Genomic DNA, 14,235 nt, shown 5'->3' on the forward strand with positions numbered 1-14,235 from the left:
GACCACTTTTTTTTTTAAAGGAACATCTCTTTCAGAAAGTAGGAAGAGTGCTCAGTGTGGCCTGCTGTAGTGGTAGGTTTCTAGAGTGAAGTTTTCCTCAGGTGGTGTTGATGATATGGACTGCTTTTACAGAATATATTTCTTCCCAATCTATTCAAGGTATAGAAGAACTGCAGCTTTTACAACCAGTGCACCTGATTAAGCCATTTAACTGACACTCTCCTTTTCTTTAACCTAAAAGCGTTCTTTTCTTTTTAGAGTTGAACTCTGTGCACCGATCATGGAATTATGTAGATGCCAAATATCTACTTTAATTTTCATTTTTTACATGCATAAAATATTCTAGATGACCTCAGGGGAAAGCAGGAGGTTTGGGCCTTATTTTACTCCTGGCTATGGATAAAAATGTTCCCAGAGTCCCCTCCTACTGTGCACACATGAATAGTGATTATTATTGTCTATTGCATGAGTCCTGTTTGCTCACCACAGTACTGAGCACTTCATATGCATTGATTCATCTTCAACATTACACAAACTATATATTAGACAATTTTACTATCCATTGTAAAAATGAGGGACTTGAGGCCACGTGAGGCTAAATAATTTGTCCATGGACTTGCATACTCTTTTTTTTTTTTTTGCGGTACGCGGGCCTCTCACTTCTGTGGCCTCTCCCGTTGCGGAGCACAGGCTCCGGATGCGCAAGCTCAGCGGCCATGGCTCACGGACCCAGCTGCTCCGCAGCATGTGGGATCTTCCCGGACCGGGGCACGAACCCGTGTTCCCTGCATCGGCAGGCGGACTCTCAACCACTGCGCCACCAGGGAAGCCCTTGTGTACTCTTTTTAACCACATTACTTTCTCTACCAAGCACACTTGAGGAAAGGCGTGAGGACATCTGATCGGTATTCTCTCTGTGGGTTCCAGCCGTGAAGCATCCTCTCTGTTCCAAGCATATAGCAATGCTAGACAAAAGATGAAAACAGAAAATGCAAGAGTCACAGCTGAGCTCATAATTTATCATCTCAGTGGCCCACAAATGGAATGGAAATTCAAGTGCTGATTTGTAAGCTGTGTTGAGGCCTCTGGCCTCCTGGGCTCTGCAGGTGGACAGGGGGCCGGTACAACTTGTGCAGGGAAATGAGAAATTAAAGTCATCCTACACTAGGTGGAGATCCAGAGCGAGCCTCACTCTGAAACCAGGTTGTAGAGAAGGGCCCCTCTACTTCTGAGCAAGGATGCAAACTCCAGAGACTATCACTTTTGTAGACGTTAAAGATGGCAAGAGAAAGACAACACGGCTGCTAAACTAAGAACTGAACCAAATCACTCGCTGGTTCAGTGACGTGACTGGTAATAATGCAGATGTCTGGACAATGTAATACTCAAATCACCAGTATGAAACTAATTACAGATGGATAATTCTGGGCACAAAATGAGCACAGAATCATTTGTAAGAAAAAGATGATGAGAGATATTGGATGGAGCTGTTTCAAAGCACTAAATAAAACTAAACAAAACATCTCCCATACTCCAATAAAGATGTTAAAAAAAATCCTCCCGCTTCAAATGAGCTTGCAAAACAAAACTCCAAAGCACATGAGGTAGCCTGAAGCTACAAAAGAGCCAAGGAAAATGACCACTGAAATAAATTTGACCCAGAAGAAATTAAAATATTGAGACACCATGGCAAAGTATATTTTGGATGCTCAAAGTATAAACAAAGGATTGCCATTCATGAAGAAGGCAGAAAATCCTGCGATAAAAATAGTCAATTATTTATTTACAAATATTTATTAAGATCAAAGTATGTTCTACACACTGTTATAGGTGCTAGAGATGCAGCAATGAGCAGAAGTAAATCAAATCCATATCCACATAGAGAGTTTACATTCTTGTGGGGAGTTTTACCTTTTAGTTGCAGAAATGAAGTAAGAATAGGCAGAAATCTTGGAAATGAAAAAGATAGTCATTGAAATAAAATTCCCAGTAGAAAGGATAAACTCTAGATTGGCAAAGACAGGGTTTTTTCATTTGGAAGATATTATTTAGGAAATCAGCAAAATTGCAGTAATGGGAAAATAAGATCTCAAAAGAAAGTGTACGTGTGTTTATGAGTGTGTGTGTGTGTGTGTGTGTGTGAGAGAGAGAGAGAGAGAGAGAGAGAGAGAGAGAATGGATGAGATTATGGGGAAAGATGATACCTGAGATTATTTTAGAATTGAAGACAAGACTCCTTAAATTGAAAGTACAGTGTAAGGACCTATCTGGATAAATAAAAATAAATCATCACCTAAACACTTTGTGGTAAAACTTCAGAACATTGAGGATAAAAACAAAATCTTAACCTATCAGAGAAAAAATATAGACTAGCCTCCAAACAAAGACAACTTAATTGAGAGCAATATTGCGGGAAAAAATTCACTGTCAATCTAGATTCTAGAATTTTATGCCAGAGTATACCACTGACACACACGGATCAAAAATATTAATTGAATCATGAACTTGAAAAACTGAATATTCTTGAGGAAGCAAGTGTAGAAAGAAAGTGTGGATTTAAAAAAAATAAAGAGGAATAGAAACTTCTAAATGTCATCAAATTTAACTCTTGCTATAAAAAGTAATAACAAATTTCTATGTTAAAAAAAAAAGGTAAGACTTGGGAATTCCCTGGCGGTCCCGTAGTTAGGACTCCGAGCTTTCACTGCTGAGGGCGCAGGTTCAATCCCTAGTCAGGGAACTAAGATCCCACGAGCCATGAGGCACAGCCAAAAAAAAAAAAAAAAAACAAATGTGACTGCACAAAAGTAAGAAATATGAGAAGGCTATAAAAGAAGAAGAAATACAGATGGATGACAAATATGTGCAAATTGAAAATTACAACACCAAAGGTTGAAATTCTAATGCCATCAATGTGAACAAGGATATGGAACAATGATCACACCTGTTCCTTGGTGCCTCCACTTGGGCCAACTGTGTGGGTGACTTTGTAAAGCATGGAAGTGACAGATGCCAGCTTCTGGGTGGTGGTAACCCTGGGAGGGGCGAGTCTGGAACAATGGGACTGGACATGTGTGATACAAAGGGCCACCTGTATCTGTAAGGTTTCATTCCTTTAAAAGGGGAAGGAAAAGTGCAAAATACTAATTTGTTAAAGCATGGAGGTGCGTACATCGGTTTTCATAGCATCAGCCTAAATACGTACCTGTGCAATTGAAGTGAAAAGACACTCAGAACTTTCAGAAGACCCTGAATGTTTATGCACAGCAGTAAAATTTAGAAAATAGGCTGTCTTCCGGTAATGAGGGCCTTTAGTTAAAACCCAACTCTATCAGGGCCTGTCAGGCCATACAGAGTCTACCCACTCTGGCTTCTCGAAGTTGCTCATTTATTCCAATAGCTTCAACCTCGTTGCATGTTTCTGTACTTCTCACAATTCAAGCTTATTTCCTCTCCTCTTAACAGCAATCCTCTTAGATTGTTGTTATCTCCTTCTGAGACGGGGGAAAAATCTAGAACATTTTAAGATGTATCAAATTCCTTTGATTTTCCTCTCAAGCCAGTACTCTTAGTAGCTGCTGATGCAACCATCTGAGTGGAACTATATTTTCATGGCACGTGATGGATGTTCCACTTTGCAGTGGTTCCTGTCATGGTAACCCAATGGTCATGAGCCGGGCATTGCCTGGATTTGCTGTAGTCCCCAGGCTCCAGTCAGCATTATATGCTCTGGGATTCACGCTGAGGGAATAATTCATCCCTGCTGTGGACTCTTCTTCGCCACATCTTTCTACCAAGCACAGTTGAGGAAAGGCATAGGGACATCTGATCAAGGTTATCTCTGTGGATTCCAGGTTTGAGGAACCACCTCTGTTTCAAGATGCTACATGGAAATCTCCTAGGAGTTTAAAATGCTTTGGATGCTGAACTGTTGTAAAATTTCTGTTGTACTTTGAATTTGTGTTTGAGAGATGAACAGACATTCTCAGTGAGAATGTACATAATTTACATTTTGGAAGTTAGAAGAAGTTAAAGCTTTCCTAATTTAAAGTGTGAATTTTGATTAATCCATGCTACTTTAGCTTAAAAAGACAAAAAAACAAGCTGCACTACTGCTAGCTACTTCTAGTAATTGGAATAGCAGTGTGTGTGTGTGTGTGTGTGTGTGTGTGTCTAGTGGGACTCAAAATACCAGTGCTGGGCATGAAGTTCTCCCTCACTGATTTTCTGATTATGCCATTGCTACTCATGCATTGGATAATAATCCACCAATAGTTTGAGGTCCTACAAGGTGCTCTGAAACACCAGTCTAATGAGTTTTATTTCAATATCTTGTCTGACAATCATTCTAATATTATTTTGGTATATCAATGTTAAGTGTTGACAGCTTTAAAATAATTTCACTTCATTAAAAACATACTCGCTTAAATATAACTTAAATGTCCTGTCTTCATGGGTCATTCCCTTACAATTTCTGTTTAGTATTGAGCTAATAGCTAAACGAACTCAGCAATAATTCTTTGGAAATCACATCTAATTATTGCAGGCCACTAGGATTCCGCTTAGTGTATTAAAATAGTTGTGGGCGTATTGCATCCTGGTGACAAAAAAGAGCCAGTGTATCTTCAAAGAGGGTTTTACTTCCAATCTGAGCATAGCTTAGTGGCTGAAAGAATCCAACTAAGCAGTCTGTTTAAAATTTGTGTTTTGAGTATTATTTTCGTAATCTTGACATTTGCACAATAAGTAAAAACTGGATGTTTTTAGAAAATATCTTTTTTTCAACTTTTATAATAATATTAATTACTGTAATTATCAATGAGCACTTATTCTGTACTGTGTACCATCCTAAGCATTTTATTTGTGCTGACTTCATCTTCTCGGTCACCTTGTGAAGTAGAAACTAATGTGATCCCCAAATTGCAAAAGAGGAAATTGAGACACACACTAAGTAATCCCTCTAAAGCCATACGATAAGTAATGGAGCTGATGGTAGGTTCAATCTTTTTTTTTCTGAGTGGAAGACTGTTCTTTGCAGTCCCACTCATCCTAGTGCTCAACACTTTGTCTATTCATTTGTCTTTAAAAGGAGGTCAGTGCTGGGCTTCCCTGGTGGCGCAGTGGTTGAGAGTCCACCTGCCGATGCAGGGGACACTGGTTCGTGCCCCGGGAAGATCCCACATGCCACAGAGCAGCTGGGCCCGTGAGCCATGGCCGCTGAGCCTGTGCGTCCGGAGCCTGTGCTCCACAACGGGAGAGGCCACAACAGTGAGAGGCCCACGTACCGCAAAGAAAAAAAGAAAAGGAAGTCAGTGAAACTTGCATGTCTTCATGCTTTTTAATTTTACTAACAATAAATGATCATTTATTTTTTGTATTCTTACAGGGCATTCTACTTGGACAAGTCAAATTCACCACCAAACTCCACATCCAAAGCTGCTTATGTAGATAAGGTAAAAACAGAAGATTGCATTGACTGTTGCTTTGCCATTTACCTCCCTTATTTAATTTTGCTGGTGTTCTTGAGCACTGTGTAATTTATAAACATCCGTGGTCTCTGATTCTGTTATCTCCATAATAAAATATTTTAGACTATTCACTGTAAGTTATAACAACGTTGAATTGTATCCCATCTAAAAGGATTTCTTGAGGGAGGAGATACGGGAACATATGTATAACGGATTCACTTTGTTATAAAGCAGAAACTAACACACCATTGTAAAGCAATTATACTCCAATAAAGATGTAAAAAAAAGAAAAAAAAGGAAACAGTATTCAAAAAAATAATAAAAAATAAAAGGATTTCTTTCTATTAAACATGTTGAACCCTATGGGCATCGTTTTTTTCTGCAGCTCATGAGGCCTCTCAACGTTTTGGATGAACTGTATCGACTGGTAGCCTCGTTTATCAGATCCAAGCGCACAGCTGCCTGTGCGAACACGGCTTGCAGTGCCTCCGGTGTCGGGCTACTGTCGGTGTCCTCGGAGCTGTGCAGTAGGCTGGGGGCCTGCCACGTCATCATGTGCAACAGCGGCGTGCATCGGTACGTGACTTCCCGCCTTGCCTGCATCTTTGCTATACCTTATTACATTCGGAGGTTCTTGTTTATTACATTTAGCTCCATGAAATTATAGCTGGAAACATTCAAAGGGCTCAGATATATTTGGAATAAGACTTTAGAAATCAGATAATTCTTGCACAGTAATTTCTGGCTTTGGTTCTTCTATTTTCAGTGACTGTTTATTCATACAAATGAGTGCAGTCCCACATTTATATCACTGTGGCCTAGAATCTTATCACCCTTGTATTTATATTAAGATTTATATTTTAGGTACAAAATTTTGCATCTGTTTTATTCCTTCTAGGAACTTAACTTGGTAGGGGCTGGTGACTAGCAAAACAAAACTTTTTCTTCAGTGGCTTGGATCCCTGTTACCCAGCTGTGGTGAGCTAGATGCTGCCTTGGAGTTACTACTGTCTTCCTACTCCTGGAAAAATCATAGTCCAGGATCCCACACAATATGCTCTTCCTGAAAATGTAAGGAGAAGTCTTAGATAGGTCCTCTTCAGCTGGTCTATCTTAAGCAGCAGTGCTGTGTCTGGGAAAGCTGTGGTAGGTGCATAAACTCCTACAGCTACATCAGATGCAAATGTGAGGGGAGAACCCCGAGTCAGGTCCTTCTTCATAATCACTTGTTCCTCTTCTATCACCTCTCCATTTTCACAGTGAAATGAAACCATGTAGGTGGAAACAAGAGGACAGCATTTAGTCCTCACTGTAGCAGAGAATCTGCTGTCACCAGTCATACTCTCTTCTTAGTATGAGGCCAGTTAGATTTTGAGTGGATGGTGGTTATTGTTTATTCAAATTTACTTGCTAATTCACCCATGCAAAGGACTGCAGTTGGTGCTGTTGACTGGGTAATGTCATAAATGGGTGATACTCATGTTAGAGACATAAAACATGAGCAACAAACAACAAAAATAATAGTAAATAATCATATGACAAAATAAGATAACAAAAACATAATAAAAAGTAACAAAAATAACAGATTACCTAGACTACGAAGAAAAATAAATGATCTAGGAAGGTTACAGCTAAAAAAATAAGATTCAGAAGGAACATAGATCTTTGAGATGGTTAGAACTTGCCATGGAGAAGGTAGCATTTGAACTGGGTTTTGATGGGTCAGAGTTTTAAAGGTAGAAAGAGGGAAAAAGTTCAAATCAGCAGGTTCTCATCTGTGACATTCCATTTGACTTGATGTGCCTGAATTCTAGTTTACAGGTCCTACACAGCATGTCCTTGCTTATGAAGTGTGACAAGACTTTATTTCTCTAAAAGGAGAATTAAATTTTTGTGGGTGACACAATGTACAGAGTTTTCTGCTTTATTTTAATTGCTGTGTACTTTGTGCTCTATTGCAAGCTTACTAAGAGCTTAATTGAAATATCATCTGCAACTAAATGAGTAAAATATTATTTCATCATTTGTTTTACTAGCAGAGAAAAGCTCTCTCCCTCTGATCAGTCATATTCATTCATCCTGTTCCCATTCATTCATTTATTATTCAGTGACTCAGTTAATATGCATTGAGCACTGTTTATGTGCCAGCACCATTCTAGTTGCTGGGATAAAGCACTGAAAAAAAACCCTCCCTTCTCTCATATAATGTAAATCATGTTGGGGTGAAACAGATGATCAAGTAAACAAATAAATGAGTAATGTAGTAGGTGGAATAAATACAGAAAAGAACAGAAGTCAGAGAGGTAAAAAGGGACAAGATGGGATGAAGGGTGGGCACCTTGCATGGAGGAAATTTCATTAGAGACCTGTGTGGAATGAAGGAGTGAGTTATGCAGATATCTCAGAGAAAGAGCATTCCATCTAGGGAGCATAGTACAAATGTGGGAGCCCGATGGGGACCAGCATGATGTGCTCAAGGACCAGCACAGTGGCCACTGTGGCCTTGGCAAAGTGTCATCCCCTTGATTAATGTTCTTATCCTACTCTGGTGCAGGATCATAGTTATCTGAGGACTGTGACAACCAAGGGACGCTCCAGGCTTCGAACTACAAGCATACGCTCTTATCTCCACATGAATTTACTGGAAGTTAATGCAGTTAAATTTGCCATTTAATGGAATTCCCTGGCAGTCCAGTGGTTAGTACTCTGTGCTTCCAGTGCAGGGAGCCCGGGTTCGATCCCTGGTCGGGGAACTAAGATCTCGAAAGCCACATGGTGAGACCAAAAAAAAAAAAATTTTTTTTTTATTTGCCATTTCATCCTAGAACCGTGACCAAATTGCCCAAATTATTCTCTGAGGTGTCCCATGAACAGTTTTAGAATTTAACTACTGATGGGTAGGAGAAACAGATCTATGTTCCACAACCATTTTATAATTGCTGTATTCATTGATTGGTGTGTTGGAATCACAAATAACATTGAAATTTCAAAGTATTTTGACTTTTTCCATTTCCACAGTTCAAAATAAATATGGCTTTAGTTAGTTCATTTCAGAGACATTTACTAAGGTGTAGGCACAAATTCCCCATGACAGATGCCGAAATTAAGGTTAAAACTATTTGAAAATAGTACGGTTTTATTTTTCTATTATGCAGAATAAAATAGGAGTTTAACATTATCTTTAGTCTTTCAGGGAAGGCTATGGTTAGGTTTTTCATGGTGATAAAATGTGTGCTAATTTATATTGGAATCAGAAATCTCACATAAGACCATTCCTAAAACAATTCTTTAGTAATTATAATTCAGACAGCTAGAAAGGAACCCAAGTAGATCCACATTTACACTAAACATTGAACGTGGAGGTTTATTTACCCTCAGGTTCTGGCAAAGGGGAGAAGTTCATAATATGAATCAGAATAAATACTACACAGACTATTTTACCATTTGCTTTTAAAATTAAGATGAGAAATGGTTAACAATATGGTATCCACATTAGATAATCAGCTTCCTGCCTTTTCTGATTTTATTCACCAAAAAAGGGAATCTAACATTTTTTAAAGTATAGAGTTATATGGCCTATGTTTGACATTAAAGAGAAGAATGTGATTTCAGAATGAAAAGGCAGATTTAATTAGCATTAATGTTTAGACGTTTTAATGCCAACCTGAATTAGATGGCAGGGTGGCATACAACAGTGAATGCAAGATTAGGAGGAATAGAATTCAGGATGAATTATTAAAATCTTTTCATAGCGTTTAGCCCAGCTTTGTTTATTAAATTCTCTTTCCTGGGGCAGTGCTTTATGTGCATTACAATTCTGCTGGTGAACTTTCCTGCACACACTTTCCTCAGTCATTTACTTACATTAACTATCTCCATTGCTATTGAATAGTGAAAGAAAATTGTCTTTCTTTAAGATCAGGATTTTTGCCTTTTAAACAGTATACATGATATTAAAAGGTAGTTTAATAAATGGAAATTTTCCAAAATTTCCTATCCTGACTTGCCTTCTTTCATTTTCATTTTGAATCATCTCTTGCACCTTCTATCAAACAACATACATCTGATCATAGTTTTATTAGTATAGTTTAATAATCTGCTTTATGCTCATAGTATCTATTTACCTATCTACCTATGTATCATCTATCTAAAATGTCCACACAGACTTTCCCGTGATCACTTTTATTTGCTACATAATATTCTAGCCACTTGATACACCACAGTTTACTAAACTATTAATTTAGTGGTTTATCTTCTTTCTCTACTGCCCTTAATGCAGAGAGACATCTTTATATAGCTGTTCAAATTTCAATTTTATTTTCCACTAAGCTAAAAGTAAACAAAAATATCCTCCAGATGCAATCAGTGTGTCAAAGAGCGTAAACCTCTTTGGTTAATATATTATTATTTAAGTTCCCAAAAGGATTGTCCTTGTAAAAACCCAACAGAAGGTTAGATAGTTGTTTGCCATCTTTACCTTGTCTTCAGAGGGTGTTAGAACCCATTTATCTATCGTGCTTCTCTGCCAGGTGTACAACGATATTGTATTTCATCAGTGCTTTAATTTATACTTCTTTGATTAACAAATACAAACATTTGAATATCTTTTGAATTTTCTTTCCCACAAAGAGTCATGCTTTATATTGTCCCTATATCTGCTTTTTAGGCAAAATTATTTTTTGCCAGTTTGAAAGTTTGTAAAGCATTGAATCAGCACCGTGGCTTTTAACGTTCTCCTTTGTTCCATGCAGTTATTTGCTGCAGATCCACAAGCGTGCTACATGGGCTCTAAATTTCCCTTTTATTTCCTACTGCAGCATCCTTCCATTCACTGCAGTATTTCATTTTGTTTTGCTTCTTTATTCCTATCGCTGCCTAATAGCCAACTGTTTGCCTTTAACTGTTATGAATTAGCATGCTGCAAATGTTGTAAAACCTAAGCATGAGTCTTATCGCATCCAAAAACAGAGATGCCATATTCTTCACACTACATTTGCTTCTGCTTCCTTCACCAGTGGAAACAGTAGGTGGAAATTTCCAGAGGCTACCTGAAAGGTTATGTCAGGAAAATTTCTAGTGAGGGGAAGGACTCTGGAATCACAGTGTTTCCCTTTAAGGACCTGTTCCAGGGACTTTTTGTACACGTACTCTTTGTATCTGTTAATGATGGATTTTCAGCAGTGTCGGAGTCCTGGGATGGTCCTGCAGGAGGGCGGAGTGATTTGAACACAAGCCTCATGTCTGACTCACCTGTGATGTCTTAGTACCAAAACCTTGGAGATCTGTACACATAAATTCCCTTTTATCTTTATGTTTTGTTGTGAGGCTGAGTCTCTTCCGGGAAACAAGGTCCTGCATTAGCTAATATACTTGGTGTTCAGTCACCTGTGAGGGATGTGAACAGCAGGGCCAGGAGGGGCTCACTGTGTCAGGGGTTCAACAGCACCTGTAACAGCAGCATTATAATCACGTTGTTTTGAACCCCACACAGGTGTGAGGAGGAAACAGTCTGTGGCAAGGTCAGCCTGTTCTCATTATTAAAAAGCATAATGATGATGAACATCAAGCTGGCTGCCATCTATGTATTCCAGCGTTGGACTGCTTTTCTTTTTATACATTGTAGAAACTCATTTTAACATATAAAATTTTAGGAACTAATAAACTATATAATGTGAAGTTTCTAACTTAAAAGGGTGTATTTCCAAAATGCATTTCTTAGTTGGTTGTTTAGAAATTGAGACATTTTTTCACATTGGACAGGATTGCAGAGGGTGGTTGAATTCTCAGAATCATCCCTCTTCCAGCAGAAACTTACAAAACCTATCACGTGACCATAGTATAGGACCCAAATTATGATTATAAGCGTTTGTTAGAAAAGTGAAATCCAGGAGTTAAAATATAAAAACAGCTAAAGGGAAATATGTATTAGCAATTTGGTTAATGAAACAGTTTTCATTTCAAATGAAGATAAATAGTGTAGTGATTCTTGGTTCATATAAGCAATTTAAAAAAAAACATTTTTTTAGGTAACTATCAATTAACAATTTTAAAAACCACTTTTGTTTGACACTTAAGGACTCTTTCTTAGCAATATTTTATTCTGTCATCACCATGGCATCAAAGGACAAATTGATAAATAGGCCCAGATTAAGGAAATGCAGAATCTTATAAAAGTAGAGTACTCAAGGTAACCTGGCTTAGGTAATCAGAGTCCTAACAGGGCAGATGATGAAGCTGCATCTTTCTCCTCTGTGCAGCCAAAAACACATCAAGTAAGAGGAGTGGATTTACTCCGGGGATTTCCATATGTAGGTTAGACTCTAGGATGGGAGGGCAAAAATAAATTACTGCAATAAGCAAATGTAGGTTCGAAATGTATCCATTTATTTTTCTGTCCAAAAATGACTTGGAAGATTAGCAGCAAGATTAGTGGAAATCTTGAATTTTAAATCTCCAGAAAGATGGCTAAATAGAACAAAAGAAACTGCCAACTCATGATGCCAGGATACTGTACATTCGCAATAAGAAGTCCTAAAATTATGCTCATATAGTCAGGAATCTGAAACACATTAGTCTAAAACACTTGTTTTATATAAAGGTAGTAGTAGCAATGACAGAGGTGGTGTTTAAAATTGTTATTAGATATGGCTTCAGTTTTGATTATTTTTCTTTAACAGTTATAATTTGATTATGATCAATGCAACCATTCTCATTTGTTTGATATCTAATAAAATCATTAATGAATGAAAACCAAAAAAACCTCAAAAATGAAAATATAAAATTGTGTACTAATCTTTAGAAGAGAAAAAAATAAGATGCTATAATAATGGGGCTCTGGGAGAAAGACAGAATATATCCTACTCATGCTATAAGTATAAATCTTAATGACTCTGCCAAACTCATAGAAGCAGAGAATAGAATTGTGGTTACCAGGGACTGGGAGAAGGGGAAAACGGGGAGACAGTTGGTCAAAGGGTACAAAGTTTCAATTATGCAAGGTGAATAATTCCGGAGATGTGACATAACAACAATGCAACTATACTTAATAATACTGTATTATATACTTGACATTTGCTAGGAGGGTAGATCTTAAGTGTTTTCACCACCAAAAAAGAAAAGAAAAAGACAATGGTAACTATGTGAGGTGATGGATATGTTAATTAGCTTGATTGTGATGAATATTTCACAATGTATATGTATATCACATCAACAGGTTGTATACTTTAAATTTATACCATATTTAATTGTCAATTATACCTCAGTAAAGCTGGGGGAAAAAAGAAAAGTAAACCCAGATTTTCCAATTATACTGAGTTGTAAAGTAGGCAAATAAAACTCCATGATTTATGTTAATTTAAACAAACAGATAAATAAGTTTATTCTCTTAAAATTATGGGAAGAAATCAGATATTTCAAATATAAGTTTCATTCTTTTACCTTGTTTCATTATCTTTTATAAAAGTTCTTTACTCTGAAGAGGTAGGTGGCCAGATTTACTATTATATTTGTTTTCTTGCTTAGATTTTTCTTTGCAATTGATATGAATCTTGATAAACCAGTGCATTAAATTATTCTATTTTAAAATGTTCGTTGTTTTCATTAGTTTACTATGAAAGAAGAATAACACAGTAATAATGAGAGTCCCTTCTTATTGCAATGGTTTCTAGGTCTGCCAGCCAGTAATCATGGGCCAGACATACTTTAATTTAAGTACATATAAAGCCAGAGCTTATACATTATTACCTCCTATCATTAAGATTGGAAAATTCTAGGCACCTTAAACATATCTTGATAAAATAATCTAAATACGTAATTTGGAGTGATATTTCATCTGTTTTTGCGAAACAATTTTACCATTATGTTAGTAAAATTTAAGTATTTACATTTTTAAAATGTAGCTATTTAAAAGTGATAAATGTATTGATAGAATTGACTTTAAAAAGCATTCAATAGGGCATGATTCTTCAAAGTTTCTTTTAAAGAAACTGAAGTTATTGTTTTTCCTAAACCTGCAAAATGATATTTAAAGCAAAGTAAAATTCCAGTCATTTTCCAGGATCTCTTCCTGAGGGCTTCAGTGCTAGTGGGTTTATAAGTGCTCTAATAAATGACGTAAGCCAGATTTTCTGTCCTCCAGAGGGAGGGAAGGAATAGGGGTATCTCACCATTATAAACGGTCCGTTTGCCAGCACTTTCCGAACTGCCTCTTTTTCTCTATGACCTAGAGCAAGAGAGCAGGTGGTGTGGAGGAAGTTGAAGGGAGGAAGCGGCAATTTCTGCCTCTAAGGTGTTAATTTTCAATTGGCAATAGGTCATCTAACATCCTCGGAGGAATACCGCGGAGTGAGATTTAAATCCTGTTAAGCAGGAAGGAAGGAATGTAACACCTGTTATAGGTTTTACAGCACGAATAGTGTTTACCAGGTGACGGAAATGGAGGAGGACGTTCCGTGTAAAGGAATAGTATGAAAATACAATATCGAGGTGTGAAATAGCGTTCGACGGGGCCGGAGGTCACAATAAAGAGCTGGCTACTTCTGGGTGGTGAAATGAGAAGGAAGCAGTGAGAAGAAGGGAGCAAGAAAGACAGGAATTGGAGCATGGACGGCCCTGCCTGCTGGGTTAAGGGTTTGGGACTCCCTCCTAGAGGCCCTGGGAAGCCAATGAAAGGTTTTCAGCAGAAGAATAACATGATTAGATGTTTTAAAAAATATTTAAAAAATAAAGATCAGTACCATGGGCCATGATGGGACAAGGATGGAGACAG

The 14,235-nt window shown here is 37.6% G+C and overlaps 1 protein-coding gene across 1 annotated transcript in view; it reads left to right on the forward strand.

Annotated features, from left to right (window-relative positions):
- Window positions 1-14,235, forward strand: part of PREX2 (phosphatidylinositol-3,4,5-trisphosphate dependent Rac exchange factor 2) — a gene marked incomplete at both ends in the record, with an annotated part of 282,561 nt that overhangs the window by 235,809 nt on the left and 32,517 nt on the right. Inside the window, 2 exons of the mRNA XM_079722715.1 lie at window positions 5,387-5,453; window positions 5,854-6,044. Coding sequence (XP_079578841.1) covers window positions 5,387-5,453; window positions 5,854-6,044 — 258 coding nt within the window. The remainder of the gene's footprint in view (window positions 1-5,386; window positions 5,454-5,853; window positions 6,045-14,235) is intronic.

Source organism: Hyperoodon ampullatus, assembly GCF_949752795.1.
Source record: "Hyperoodon ampullatus genome assembly, chromosome: 17".
Classification (NCBI taxonomy): Eukaryota; Metazoa; Chordata; class Mammalia; order Artiodactyla; family Ziphiidae; genus Hyperoodon; species Hyperoodon ampullatus.